Source organism: Lathamus discolor, chromosome 4 (assembly GCF_037157495.1).
Source record: "Lathamus discolor isolate bLatDis1 chromosome 4, bLatDis1.hap1, whole genome shotgun sequence".
Classification (NCBI taxonomy): domain Eukaryota; kingdom Metazoa; phylum Chordata; class Aves; order Psittaciformes; family Psittacidae; genus Lathamus; species Lathamus discolor.
This window is the reverse complement of record NC_088887.1, coordinates 95,850,626-95,865,922: the sequence shown is the minus strand read 5'-3', so window position 1 is coordinate 95,865,922 and position 15,297 is coordinate 95,850,626. Positions and strand designations below refer to the sequence as shown.

At 42.6% G+C, this 15,297-nt stretch overlaps 1 protein-coding gene across 6 annotated transcripts in view; it reads left to right on the top strand.

Annotated features, from left to right (window-relative positions):
• The window catches only part of ENOX1 (ecto-NOX disulfide-thiol exchanger 1), a 376,196-nt gene that overhangs the window by 337,568 nt on the left and 23,331 nt on the right, over positions 1-15,297 (top strand). For all 6 annotated transcript variants that reach the window (XM_065678197.1, XM_065678195.1, XM_065678193.1 and 3 more), the window contains 2 exons: positions 8,702-8,809; positions 13,745-13,801. In XM_065678197.1, coding sequence (XP_065534269.1) covers positions 8,702-8,809; positions 13,745-13,801 — 165 coding nt within the window. The remainder of the gene's footprint in view (positions 1-8,701; positions 8,810-13,744; positions 13,802-15,297) is intronic.

Genomic DNA, 15,297 nt, shown 5'->3' with positions numbered 1-15,297 from the left:
TCATTTTAGGCACCTAGTGAATCACATCTTCGCATTTTTCCTGTATAGGGATGTATTTCCTATAGGTAGTAAGCAGAGAGTAATATGCTGCCCCAAAACATTATACGGATAGGAAGATTCAGTTTGCCTGAGTTCACTAGGTGTCTAAGATGGCCATTAACCGAGTTGGCTCAGTTCGGCTGTGTAAGACCATCCCTCTGTGACTGAAACACACAATTCAGAAAGGTTTACCCCAGATCTTTTCTGGACACTCTGCAGATACTCCAGAAATGGGAGAGGGAGTCTGTGCCCGCTTCCCATGGCTGAACAGGCTGGGTTTGCTGAAACTGCCCGCACAACCTGTGACAAGTATCAATGCTCCCACCTCGGAGGTGTTCTTTTGTCTGCTCTTCTTTACTTCCCTTTCCTTAGGTCTTTGTAACTTTTTCATACTTCATTTCAAGCAGCTGTAGAGAAAACCATAGCCAAAATAGCAAGGGCAGAACCAGTCTGCAGTATAATGGCTAAACTTGTGGCAAATGCTGGTTTTCCTTTTTCATTATTCTGTCAGCTTTACAGTATCTTAAGTACAGCCCCAGGCCCCATGGTCTCTTCTGATCTGCCTCCGTTTTCTTAGCATGATAAGTTGATGGTTTCATGCTGGAAACCACACTTTCCTTCTGAGACCCTTCTCTGTCCTGCTAGGCTCAGTGGGAGACCACATTTCTAGATATGTCTATAATTTATGTTTAAATGTATACATGTAACACTGCCTTTTGGGGAGCAATGAAGAACTGTGAGCAGGGAGGAGGACAGGAAAGAGAAGGAATATTTCATGGCTGCACAGTGGTATACAACAGCAAGCTATTACTTTCCCTTTAGGGTTTCTCATATATTTTGAGCACTGCGTGTTGTTCGGTTGTTAGCATTCTTGGCCACACTGGCACCGCATTGTACACAGTCTGAGTAATTCAGCTGGCTTCAGTAATGCCATCTATATTTAATGTTTCAGAAGCTGCGAAGATTGGTTTAAGATGATAATTTTCTGTCTGCACTTTTGAGATCTACGCAATATGGGCGGTACTGAACTGTCTCTGACAGAGATTCAGCATTGGAGGTGGGAATGTGTAAAAAACCCAACAAAATAAAACACACACACACACACTTCCCCCTTTTAAAGAAATTAGCTACCCATTTATGTACAGGGAGGATTTCATCCTCATGAATGGAGGAAGCTTAACACTGGAGAGCGATATTTACCATTCCTATACAGAGCTGCTCCAGAGCTGCCATGGGAAAGACAATCTGTCTTGCTTTTTTTTTTTCTTTGCCTTAAATACATTGATTGATCTCTGGAGAGACAACGTGTAGGAGGTTTTATGTCCTTTTCTTTCTCCACTATGGAAATTACTGCAAGAGGATATCAGTGATGTCTACCAGTCTGACCTGGACTTACTTCCTGGCTTCACCTATTAGGGTAAATCATGGTGACAAATGTTTTTGGCCACATGAAGATCAGCTGAACTTCCAGACCAGTACTGGTGAAGCTCTAGACTGTGCTGGTGTCTCTGTCAAGGATCCTCAGAGCTGCAGTGAGCACCATAATCATAGAATCATAGAATAGTTAGGGTTGGAAAGGACCTCAAGATCATCTAGTTCCACCCCCCACCCCCCACCCCACCGCCACAGGCAGGGACACCTCACACTAAACCATCCCACCCAAGGCTTCGTCCAACCCGGCCTTGAACACTGCCAGGGATGGAGCACTCACAACCTCCCTGGGCAACCCATTCCAGTGCCTCACCACCCTAACAGGAAAGAATCAGGTGCCGTGGACTTGTGTACGTTCAGGTTTTTAAGATGGTCTTGAACCAGATCCTCTCCTACAGTGGGCTCAAGGTCTTCATTCTCACAGTCCCTGCATCTGCCTTCCAAGACTTGGGTTGTGCGGTCAGAGCCTTTGCCAGTGAAGACCGAGGTAAAGAAGTCATTCAGAACCTCAGCCTTCTCCAAATCCTGTGTAGCCAGTTCTCCCGAGAGCTTCCTCAGGGGGCCTATGTTATCCCTAGTCTGTTTTTTCTTTGCTACGTGGCTATAGAATCCCTTCCTGTCATCTTTCATATCCCTAGCCAAGTTTAATTCTAACTGGGCCTTAGCTTTCCTAACCTGGTCCCTAGCTTCCCGGACAACATCCCTGTACTCTTTCTTCCCAGGCCGCCTGTCCTTGCTTTCACCTTTTATAAGCCTCTTTTTTCCTTTGAATTTTCCTCAGCAGCTCCTTGTCCATCCAAGGAGGTCTCCTGGCCCTCCTGCTGCACTTCCTTCTAGTTGGGACGCAGCACTCCTGAGCTTGTAGCAGGTGATCCTTGAATATCAACCAGCAGTTTTGGGCCCCCCTTCCCTCTAAGGCTATAGAATCATAGAATAAAATAGCTAAGGTTGGAAAGGACCTCAAGGTCATAGACTCATAGAATAGTTAGGGTTGGAAAGGACCTCAAGATCATCTAGTTCCAACCCCCCTGCCATGGACAGGGACACCTCACACTAAACCATCCCACACAAGGCTTCATCCAACCTGGCCTTGAACACCGCCAGGGATGGAGCACTCACAACCTCCCTGGGCAACCAATTCCAGTGTCTCACCACCCTAACAGGAAAGAATTTCCTCCTTATATCCAATTTAAACTTCCCCTGTTTAAGTTTTAACCCGTTACCCCTTGTCCTGTCACTACAGTCCCTGACGAAGAGTCCCTCCCCAGCATCCCTATAGGCCCCCTTCAGGTACTGGAAGGCTGCTATGAGGTCCCCACGCAGCCTTCTCTTCTCCAGGCTGAACAGCCCCAACTTCCTCAGCCTGTCTTCTAGTTCCAACCTTCCTGCCATGGACAGGGACACCTCACACTAAACCATCTCACCCAAGGCAATGTCCAGCCTGGCCTTGAACACTGCCAGGGATGGAGCATTCACAACCTCCCTGGGCAGCCCATTCCAGTGCCTCACCACCCTAACAGGAAAGAATTTCCTCCTTATATCCAATCTAAACTTCCCCTGTTTAAGTTTTAACCCGTTACCCCTTCTCCTGTCACTACAGTCCCTGTTGAAGTGTCCCTCCCCAGCATCCTTGTAGGCCCCCTTCAGATACTGGAAGGCTGCCATGAGGTCTCCACGCAGCCTTTTCTTCTCCAGGCTGAACAGCCCCAACTTTCTCAGCCTATCTTCATATGGGAGGTGCTCCAGTCCCCTGATCATCCTCGTGGCCCTCCTCCGGACTTGTTCCAACAGTTCCATGTCCTTTTTATGTTGAGGACACCAGAACTGCACACAATACTCCAGGTGAGGTCTCACAAGAGCGGAGTAGAGGGGCAGGATCACCTCCTTCGACCTGCTGGTCACGCTTCTTTTGATGCAGCCCAGGATACGGTTGGCTTTCTGGGCTGGGAGCGCATACTGAAGCCGGCTCATGTTCATTTTCTCATCAACCAACACCCCCAAGTCCTTATCCTCAGGGCTGCTCTGAATCTCTTCTTTGCCCAGTCTGTAGCTGTGCCTATATCCCATGAAACCTCACTAAGCAGGTTCCTGAAGAGGCCAAAGTCTGCTCTTTTGAAGTCCAGGGCAGTGAGCTTGCTGCACGCTCTTCTCACTGTCCTGAGGATCTTGAATTCGACCATCTCGTGATCGCTGCATCCAAGGCTGCCCTGGAGCGTCACATTTTCAACAAGCCCTTCCCTGTTGGTGAGCACAAGGTCAAGCATGGCACCTCTCCTTGTCGGCTCCTCTATTACTTGCAGAAGAAAGGTGTCTTTCACACAATCGAGGAACCTCCTGCATTGCTTATGCCGGGTCATTCCATCACTCCAACAGATGTCAGGGTGGTTGAAGTCCCCCATGAGAACAAGGGCCGGCGGGTGTGAGGCTTTTCCTGTCTGTCTGTAGAGTGCTTCATCCACAGGTTCTCCTTGATCAGGCGGCCTGTAACAGATACCCACAGTAATGTCTCCCACGGCTGTTTTCCCTTTAACCCTGACCCACAAACTCTCTGTAAACTGCTCACCTGTCCCCAGACAGAGTTCCATACTCTCCAGCCTATCCCTAACATAAAGGGCAACTCCCCCTCCCCGCCGGTCGGGCCTGTCCTTTCTAAAGAGCCTGTAACCTTCCATTCCAACACTCCAGTCATAGGAGCCATCCCACCATGTTTCTGTGATGCCTGTTATATCATACCCCCATAGACGTGCACACATCTCTAATTCCTCTTGTTTGTTCCCCATGCTACGGGCGTTTATATAGAGGTATCTAAGCCGAGCTCTAAATGAAGCCAGCTCATTGGCTGGAGCAGCTGGAATATCTCTACATTGCTCCGAGCATTTATTATAGGTGCTGGCAACTGACTGGGTGTGTTGCGGTAGAATGATGCCCCCCTCTCCCAACACATCTAGTTTAAAGCTTCCTTTTCTGCTTCCTGAAACTGGGATTTTCACTCAGGGGAAAGGCCATTGTATAATTTACAGGAGATCCTCAGAGACCCAAGGAATTGCACACTGAGGACCCCTGGAAGAGAAAGAAGAATGAGCCAGGCATTTGCTGACTGTGTAACTAACTGGGAAGTTCCTTTGGGGGAAGTGGGGAGCTGCTGTCTGAATGCCATTGCTGTGCCATGAAGCTAGGGACATCAGGGCTTAAAGGAAATGACCAGAGAGATGAGACAAGATTGAAGGAAGGGACACTTTGATAGCTGTGTTGGCAGTAGCTGTGAGACAAGCCAGCAGGACATAAGAGGTGGGAAGTGGGGTAGCAAGTGCTTCATGAGTAGGTGGGCAAGGAGGTAAGCTCTGGTAGAAGGGCTGGATGAGATGGCAAAGTAGGTGGAACAGTATCAGACAGAACAAACATTAAAACCAGGAACAACAGTGTTTTGTTTTAATTGATCATCGTGTATACTATACTTGCAAGCAACCTGAAGGGCAGAAGAAGTATCTAAAGGATGAATTTTTAATAAGCACATTTATGTGCAAAACAAAATAATTCTGAATAATTAAATATAATCATCTTGGCATCATTCCTTACAATCTTTATGGAGAGGCTGTCTGTTTATAAGTGGGCATGACAGCATTCCCTGTTTATGAAACTTGCTTCATTCCTACCAGTATAACATCCTCTTCCCATTTGCTTCCAACTTTGCCAAACATCACATGTTTGTGCTGAATTTTTTCAGACTGTTTGTCTGTCTTAGGCTGATATTTTTTTTTTTTCATCAAATCTATTTATTCATTTTCCAAACTAGAAGAGAAAAATAAGCTGTTTGGCAAGTATAATTCCTCCTTACAACTTCTTGGTGGCGGCATCAAGAAAAAGTAATGTCAGCAGCCGACCCATGCAAAATTAGCAGGTTCTGCAGCTTTTAGAGATATATACAAGGTAGAAAAAAAAAAAAAAAAAAAGGTTTAAACCCCCAGGGGATGGATACAAGGTTTATACAATTCTGGTGTCTTTAGGAGTTGGGTGGGAGGATCCCGGTTCTGTGAGTATAAAACCTTGTGCGTGACTGGGAATATAGTACTTCAGTTACAGATGCTCTGTTTTCCTCCCCCATGAATATAGGACCTATTTGTTGCTTTTTGAAAATAGGAGCCTATGCACACACAATAAGCCTGCAGTAGTTGACAGTTTAACCATTAAGACTGCTGGAAGGTTTGATATCAGGTGCTTTGCAGCTCACACTGCAACCAAAATGCACACTCTCACCCTGGGGAAACAAAGCATGTTAGGTATTTTCCTGGGATTCCTGTTCCTGGCTGGTCCAGAGCCAAGTACAAAGAGCAGGGAACATCTCTCTCTCTCTCATGCTTTCAGAGCAAGAATTATCTTTCACACCACTTTCTCCAATGCTCAGGCACTCTTGGAAAAATTACCTCAAAAACAAAACAGAAAAAGTCAGGATCCAAGGAAGGGAAATAAAATTAGGCTAAATCACAGTGGGAGAGCGCAGTGGGAGATGTGAAAATAAAACAGTGGAAGTTGGTGAGCTGATCTGCAGTATGTAAAGTTTGGCCATGATAAAAACATGGGGAGGGGGTGGGTAGAGATAGGTAAGGAGATTTCAGCTCTGGTGGAAGTGTAACAAGTTCAACCCACAAGTGAAACTTGGTTTCCCATTTGTAACAGCCATTCAGTAGTGAAAAGGTTTTCCAGGGACAGAGATGGACTGAAAACTCACTTGGGATCTTCCAGATGGGAGTTTGTATTGTTCAGAGGGGTGGGCTCTAGTTTCTCCCAGAAACTAGAGTAAAATCTCAGGAACAGGATGAAGTCTTGCTGGTGGTGGTTTTCTTCTTGGATATGCATGGCTATTCACTTCCTTCAGAGGCTTTGGAGCAAACAAAATCTCTAGTGATGGTTTCCTCAGACTCCCTAGTACTTGTAGCACCTCAGTGGGACAATGATTATGATCAAATCACACACAAACAGAAAGGTTTCCCTCCCCCAGTAGATAATCGACTAGATGCATTCCTGGCTTTGTGTGAGGATCATTTTGTCCATTTTCACTACTATATTTGAATCTTCAGAGGCTGACCACACAGGTGAGACATAACTGCTCAGAGAAGACTGTGAGATGGGGGAAAAAAAATGCCTTTCTCTTAACAACTTTAGCTATTCTCAGGTGTGTAAGGTCCAACAGATTGCAACTGGGAAGGACAGGATATTTCACCAGCCCCTATTAGGTGACACATCTGCTTGCCAAACCTCAGGTGTCCCAGCTAGCGACTCCTGAAAGGGCGCGAGCTGTCTTTCTGGTGTTTTGTATGATCTGCTTCTCTTCTGAGTATTGAAGTCCCTTCTTTCTAAATTGCAGAGGTCAGCTAGAGCTATCATGGATAAAGCGTAATGGTCTGTAATAATAAGAGGTTACATGGGGTGACCAAATGGTCCCTTCTGGGCTAAAAAGTTATGAAATATATGGAAAGCTATAACTCTGCTAAGGACCTGCATGGGTACCAGTGTGTGACATATGACAGTGTAAACAAATTCCATGATTCTTCTGAAAACACAGGGAGTAGTACCCAACAGGCAAGATGAACACAAGCCTGAGGTGGCAATCCATCCCTGGTCACAGAATGCCAAGGTACAGCTTCCTCACAAAAATGGTTGGGCGAGAGCATCAGTGGAACAGACTTTGTTATTTCATGGAAAATCTTGAGTTCTGAAATGCTCTGGTGCTGCAGTAGAGTCAATATACATACCTGAATGTCTCTTAAAGGCTTCCAGGGAGCATTCCAGGCAGCAAGACCCATCAAAAAGCTCACGTAGCTGGACTGTAGAGTGTGTGAGATATAATCAGACATATAACCACATTCATTTCTACTTCAGTGGCTGAATTAATCCATCATAGTGGTGTTCAATACAACAAAAATACATTATCAATAACTCCATCAGTCCCTGAAATGTCATCTGTTCCCAAGCAGCTCTGAAAACAATACTGGTGACAAATCATTTGATTCCTGGGACTTCCAGTGCAGTGGAACAAGGGCAGGGATCATTTGTAGTTTTGCTGTCTGTAACTTACCAAGATGCTGAAGATCTGCGACGCTGGTTTGAGTCAGAATTACCAGTCCTAAGCACAAGCATAAACTAAGCTTTAGATGCTTAGATACATAGTTAGATAGAATCATATGTTCATAGAATGGTTAGGGTCAAAAAGAACCTTAAGATCATCTAGTTCCAAACCCCCGCCATGGGCAGGGACACCTTCCACTAGACCAGGTTGCCCTGTCCAACTGGACCTTGAAATTCCTCATTCAAGAAGTCCTTAGAAAGGAGTGTGCTTACAACCAACATGTGGCCCCAGCAAATCGTAGTTTCCTTTCTTGATCACTAAGAGAAAGCACCATAAACTCCTTTTTAATCTCGTCTTTGTCTCCTTCTTGCTCTTCAGCAGTGTCTAACATTCATCTCATCAATACAAGAATATATAATTATTTCAGAATTAATTGAATCTACTGATCTGCTCTTGACAGTCGCAATGAATCTATGCTGAACCTGAAGCTAGAGAAGACCAGGGGATGTGAGCTTTTATAGATGTCCCTACATTCCAGAATTATCTTCATAAAAATAGGGTTTGGTCACAGCTTTTTGTTTTGACAGTTCAGATCAGCAGTCTTCCTGGCTGATATATTGATTGTAGGGCGTCAGTCTTCCTGATCTAATAAAATATCACTGCACAAGGGATAAAAAGGAAAGCTTTTGTCTTCTTGGCAACTCAGTGTGAAAGCTTTCCAGAATATTGCTTTGCATAGAATGAAAATGGCTGTGGGCCAATGACTAATTTTATTAAAGGGCTGTGCTTTTAAATTATTTATGTACCATAGTGTTTACCCTAGTATTATTAAAACCAGCGCATATACTTCTACAAATAAGATTTTGGTTCAGATGAATGTGACAGTCGCTCTGTGAGTGATATACTGTACCAGGAGTTTCTACTTTAATGTAACAAATAGCTTAACACACATTAACAGATGTATTATTCGTGGAGCACTGCTGCAGGAGGAGATGCAGATGAAAATAATTTACCTCTGGTCCATTTAGACACAGCAGATTATGCAACAACAATAAATGTAGGAGCAGACTGCAAAGCATTGTTTGAAGTGAGGATTTATCAAAATGAGGATTTAAAACCGCCTTGGATCCAGACAATGCTAACCAGAAATTTCTTTTGTTTGTGCAGCAATTGCTGAGCATACAGGAAGAACTAAATAATAAAAAATCCGAACTGGAGCAAGCTAAGGAAGAGCAAACACATACACAAGCGATGCTTAAAGTCCTGCAGGAACAGGTGAGTATTTGTGGTGGGATTAAAGCGCTGGCTAAGGGGATGGAGGACTCATGGCTTCACCTCCAAAATCCATAGAAGTCTGACCACAGAATATCCTATGAGCAAGACAGAACCTTATGTGGCCTGTGTGTCTGCTCTGATTAGCATTTGCGAACACAGCTGAGGCTAATACAGAGTTTGAGAAAACAGTGAAAAGGGATCCTTATTTTATACTATCCAGTATTTACAATCATGTCTTTAGTAACGTTTCCTCTTATCCTTCTACATAGATATCAGTGGTGTGTGTTTTCTCTCTGAATTAACAGAGGGAGTAAAAATATACCTGAAACAAAACAGCTGTTTCTTCTAAGACCAGTATTGAAAAAAACAAAAAAGAGCTTGGCATGTTGTGTGTTATTCATGCAGGCATGAGTATACAAAACCCTTTATCATAATGGCATTAAAAAAGCAGTTATCAATGCACTTTTTTAAGCAGTGAGAAACAAACCTCTGTAAATCTGATTATCATGCCTTCTTTGATACTAAGGTGTCTTATGACACTGAGTATGTCAGATAGTTGTAGAAGCAAAAAGAAAATCTGGTGTTCAATCTATAAATCTGTAGATGGAACATTGCACTGTGTGAAAGCACAGTGTGCTCAAATACATGTTGTTTATAGACCATGTGGCTGGGACACACTGACATCACAAATCCCCACCTCTGGGGCACAGGCACAGTTTTGCGACCTTATTTTAATCCTTTCTATATAAACTCAAAAGCTAAAATATTTGGTGACTTGGTTAAATGTTTGCAATTTAAAGACTGTGGGATCCGAATTGATTAGATGGCAGAGATTCAAAATGCTGATGATTCTTATGTTTGAGGTTTCTCAGCAAGTATGTCTGAATATGGCTACAGAGATATTTATACATTTAATGTATATATTGGGAAAACTAAACTATTTTTATTTCAGATTTTTTTAATACTATGCAAGCTGTGTATTGTTCCACATTTAATATTTGTCTTTGAACATATCTAGTGACAAATATATTATAGAAACTAATAATTTAGATTCGGGGAAAAAAAGATAAGCTTTTATGTTCAGATACATGTACTTAGCAGTTCTGGTTACAGAGATAACCTTCCAAATGATAGCTGATACAAGACTGTAAGCCACAAATGCCATGAGGAAGAATGGATTTGGTAATGACAGAATCTTTATAAACACAAAAATCCATGAGATCTCTTGAGTTAATTGCATCTCGTTTCGATTTTTACATGGCATGCAAGGTATAATAGTATGAAATACTTAAATAACAATGAAATTTCATTAATTTACTTTGCATCTTGGTAGCAATTAAATGCTGCCGAACCATATAGGAAGATCTTGTAATGCTAGGTCCCAGCAGGGTCCACCAGGGCAGCCTTCTGAATCTCTGCAGACTCCTATTTATTGCGAATCAAATGTGCACTCATGCTAGGCAGAGAGACGAAACAGTAGCTGGAAGAAAGGCAGTGTGGATCTGCATTTCTCTTGAGAATGAGTTCTGAAACACGCCCAAAGCCAAGAGTGTAAGTAGCCAGAATTCCTGAGGAGTACTACACAGCCAGTGTGCTTCTCCAACAACCCTGAACCAGTTCCAAAACTTTCCCAAACAGCAGAAGCCCTAGAAATAATGACCCCACTTGCCAAGGCTCACAGCTTTCCTTTACAAGCACCAGAGCTCATCTGTGTGTTTTATCCACAGCGAGTATTGAAAATCACCTGGTGGACTCAAGTAAATATGAACATTTCATTCAAAAATAAAGAGCACCAAGCTCCTGCCTCGCTTAGTTTTGTGATACGTTTGCTAAAATCTTCCTTTTCCTCTTAAGCTGGCAAGGGGATCCTGCCTTGCCTCACCACGGGCATGTGCAGAGGGGTGCAGCTGTGTCGGAACATGTCCGCTGTCTCAGCACATCTCCCACTGATCCAGTTGCATCAACCCAGCTGTGTCCAGGCTGGGATGTCCTGCTGGGAGAGGTCCCGTTGGCTTGTGCACCATATTGCATTTCTCTATCCAAAAGGCATCTGGATCAGATCTGTCCCGTGGCCACCAGCTCTGGTTTGTCAGATGGATTCGTGCCCACTGGTTTGAGTCAGACTTACATCTAACGATTGACTCCTCAATCCTTCTCCTTTCCTTCCAGGAGGGCCCTTGGTTGTTACTGGCACTAGTTCAGTGTGTTGCCTCAGCATGCTCTCTGCTGGTAACATCACACTCCCCACCAACCTGCAATGGAGCTGTCCTAGGGGGTGAAGCAAGTCCTATTTTTCCAATATTGTATGTTTTTCTGAGGTTCCTATTCCAACATTTCATTATTTAGAATGTGAAAGAAGAAAATACTTTAAATTTTAATTTAGAAAAAAAAAAACCACCAATATTGGAAAAAAAAGGGACTTTACCCCATTAGCCTGTGGGAATGCAGCTGAATATTTTCTACCCGTATGTTTTCCATCATTATCTCCATTGGCTCACTTCACCTCCTGCTGCAGTGCTCTCAATGTAGATGTGGATGCTAGCACCTTCTTGCCTGAGCTCTGGCATCCTTTCAGAGCATGGCATGCAATAAAGAGATGGAAAGGCTCAAGCATCCTGTCTGCATTAGATTAACCAGTGGAGCAGTGCCAGGGCAACGATGGTGGGAAACCATACCCAGGTGAAAGCCTGCCAGATCAATGTAAGCTAGAGGCTGAGCTCACTTTCCCATCAAATGCACATGTGGCTGATTGGGGGTGGTATGTCACCAGCAGAATGCATACAGAGCATTGCCCAATGAGCCAGTAGTCACAAAGGGCTGATGGCACTTTATAAGCCTGGAAAAGGAAAGGCACTCCTTGATCACGCAGGACATAGCATTAGCCTGCAGAGCAGTTTTACATACCTGACCACGCTCTCCTGGCATCATATTCAGACGAGTAATTCGGCTTTACTCAACAGGACTGTTCACATAAGGTGAATTTTTGTAATGAAGAGTTGGCAGAATCAGGAAATGGGCTTTCAGTCACACCATGATGCAGAAATACCTAATTCTGGTGCTTGGCTGGAAGTAGCTATCTCAGCTCTTTCCTACCAGACATCCTCAAAGTGAGGTGGTTTCACAGGATCTTTATTTTTTCAGTGTAGGAAAAACATGTAACATTCATTGGAAATGCATCACCCTACTGTCAGTATAAATTGCAGACTTTTTGAGGGTATTGAAGGGTAAGCATCAGTGAATTGAACCAAGAGACTTGATGAATTTACAGTCCCCAACTATCCTCTGTACTACTTTATCAGGAATTGTTACCCCCTTCCCTCTCTGTCAGGATGGGTTTAGTGGCATGAATAGCAGTTCCTGAACTGGTGCAGTTAATAGCTCTACAGAATAAATCTCTTTACAATTACCTGAAAGGAGGATGGAGTGCGGAGGTAGCTGGTCTCTTCTCCCACGTAACCAGTGATAGGACAAGAAGTAATGGCCTCAAGCTGTGCCAGGGGAAGTTTAGACTGGATATTAGGAAAAATTTCTTCAGCAAAAGGCTGATCAGGCATTGGAACAGGCTGCCCAGGGCAGTGGTGGAACCACCATCCCTGGAAGGGTTTACAAACCATATAGCTGAGGCCCTCAGTGACATGGTTTGGTGGTGGACTTGGCAGTCCTGGGGTAATGGTTGGACTTGATCTTAAAGGTCTTTTTCAACCTAGGTGATTCTCTGAGTCTATAATGAGGTACACAGAGACTACGGCCTTCTTACCTTAGTTGTCAGATTGGAAACTCTGAGAAGCTGGGAAATGAATCACATGCAGTTTAGTTGTTGATGCCACACAGCAGAAAGATGATGGAGGTAATGTAGCCATACTAGGGTGATAGTCCACCAGTGCTACAGATTCACACACCTAATAAAACAAACTGGTGTTCCATTTCATCTGGGGTTTAGGACTGTTGTCATTCAGGATCACAGCTGTATCATCAATGGTTACATCAACCCCAGTTTCTTTGGCAAAACACAAGGACTGCAGAGGAAAGTTTCTTTTATTGCTCCCTATCTCCCACTGCCACAGATACCTACTCTGAATTAAGCTAGAATAAAAGCATGACTCTTCCGAGATTTACCAAAAGAGCAAAAGGTTCCAAGTCCTTCATGTAAGTATACAAACCTCCATGGCTTAGTGGTTCAGGAGAGGTGCAGTGTCTCCTGCTTTCTGTGTTTGCTTAGTCACAGGATGAACAACTGCATCCTTCACTGTGGCTTTGAGGTACGAGCTAAAACTTCCCTTAAATATCCTGGGAGTGGTTTTTACAATGCCCAGTGTAATCCTGGATTTTCCCCAGAAAGCCAACTCAGGAGGAAAAAAAAAAGTTTTGGTTCAGATCATATATTTGGAATTGTCAGTGTGTCTTCAGTTCTTCCTGCCACTGGTTATATAAAAGAGCTGTTCTTCACTTCTTTTTCCATCATACCCCGGAGTCATGTCATTTATTTGGATGCTTCCTCAGGAAGGAAACATAGTCACACTTTGGCATCTTAAACAGTGCAAAAGTAATCATTAGCAAAATACTATTTAGCTAGTGGCAACTTGCAAATACTGTAAAGTTTAAATTAATAGCAACAAGAATGGGAAATGAAATTGTTTATTATTCTTGAGACCCAATTCTGTACACTTTTTATATCTTGAAACTGCTTTCTAATCTTATTATTTAAAAAATAATGACCCAGTCTTATTATTTTCCTTTTTTTTTTTTTCGACCTATCAAGCCTTAAGTATGTTGGTTTCAAAATGGCTTGAGCAAAAACTCATTTGAATTATATGCTCCATCTGTTTTTCTCATTGGAAGCTTTATAAAATGCTCCTTCAAATAAATCAAAGATAACTGTGTGAAATACTGAAGTAATGTGCTTGTGTTGTTCTGGTTTTTGTTCACCCTTTGCAGTTAAAAAGCGCCAAGGAATTAGCAGAAATCAATGGGCATGATGAATCTCAAGCAAATGTAGGTACAGCTATCTATGTATAGATTGAGATATATACACTTATATATACATGCATGCATATAGTCTCAAATTTACTGTTTATGTCTTAAAGCTGATAGAATGGCTGAATGATTTGCACATCAGGTTTGAAGTGCCTGTTTCCTTTTTTTCTTGAAGCCACAGGTTCAAATCCCAGCAAACTTCATTTTAAGGTAGATAAATTGGGTTCCATGTAATTTACTTTGTAGGATTTATTTGGATGAGACTTTAACAACCAATGTCCTACTAGCTGTATGCGGGTGTTAAAGATACCATAGAAACGACTGCAAGAGAAATGCTTTGCCTTAGTGTCCTGTCCAGGACTACTGAAGCTACAAAGTTATGCTGTTTGTCTTTTTGGCTGCCACCTTGCAGCTGAGCAAGTCTGGCCATATTTCAGTGAAGTGATTCATACACATGTATAATTTGGAAACAGTTAATTTGCACAAGAAGACTGAATTAATTCAGTTGAGTCATTATTTTGTCCAAAATTGTTAAAATACTTGTTAAGGTCATGCTTTTTCAAACCTGCCACCAAAAAAAAAAGTAAATTGCTTCTGTTATTCCATTTGTGATTGCAGTCAAAACAGCAATTTGGATAAGGGTGGAGAGAAAAAAAGGAAAGCTTTCCTGCTATGTTTGTCATCCAAACCATGCAGCTTTGTGCTTTGTCATAAACATATGAAAATTAAAACTGATTATGTATATCTTTCTCCTAACCAAGAGAACTAGCAACAGTCTGAACACCAATATATTTAACATCTGTTTTTGTCAGTGTGTTGTCTAATGGCACAGCCAGGAGAGCAGTTTTATTTTAAACCTGAAGGGAAGGCTCAAATTTTGTGGACTGCTTTGTGATAAGGAAATGTTGTCTCCTCTTTTTTAATCCTTTCCTGAATCTCATTCATTGTGGTCTGTTTCCGCAGTGAAGTCAATAGAGCCTCATAGCTCTCAGCGTTTGGACAGGAGACATTCAATATTGTCTGATAGCTCCAACAAATCTGCAATTGCAGTCTGTCTGTTGGCGTCTCATTGTCCCTTTGAAAGATTCTGTTTGCAAACCAAAATAAAGACATTAATCCACTGATGATCTTCAAATGCTCACATTTGCTGCCTAAAAATTTGTCATTGTACAACAGTTGGCTGCAGGTTTCCTAAAGGAATTTATGGATGTAAGACTTAGAAACTTTCTAAAGGAACTTGCTCCCTCTCCAAAAATGTGGATGAAACAATGTTTTGCAGGATTGAAATGTTTTAAAGGAAAATTACCTAAATGCTTCGTCTTGGATCATTCTGGCTCATATGTAACTGGATAAAACAGAAGAGCCTGAAAGTTTTATTTTTATATAATATGAAGGTTAAAATAGCATTAAAATGAAACATTTCAATTGTGTAAATTCAGTGTTTCAGTACATCATTCCCAGTCTAAACCAAAAAATTTCAGAATCTTCGTTTAATGGTAAATTTTCCAAAATGT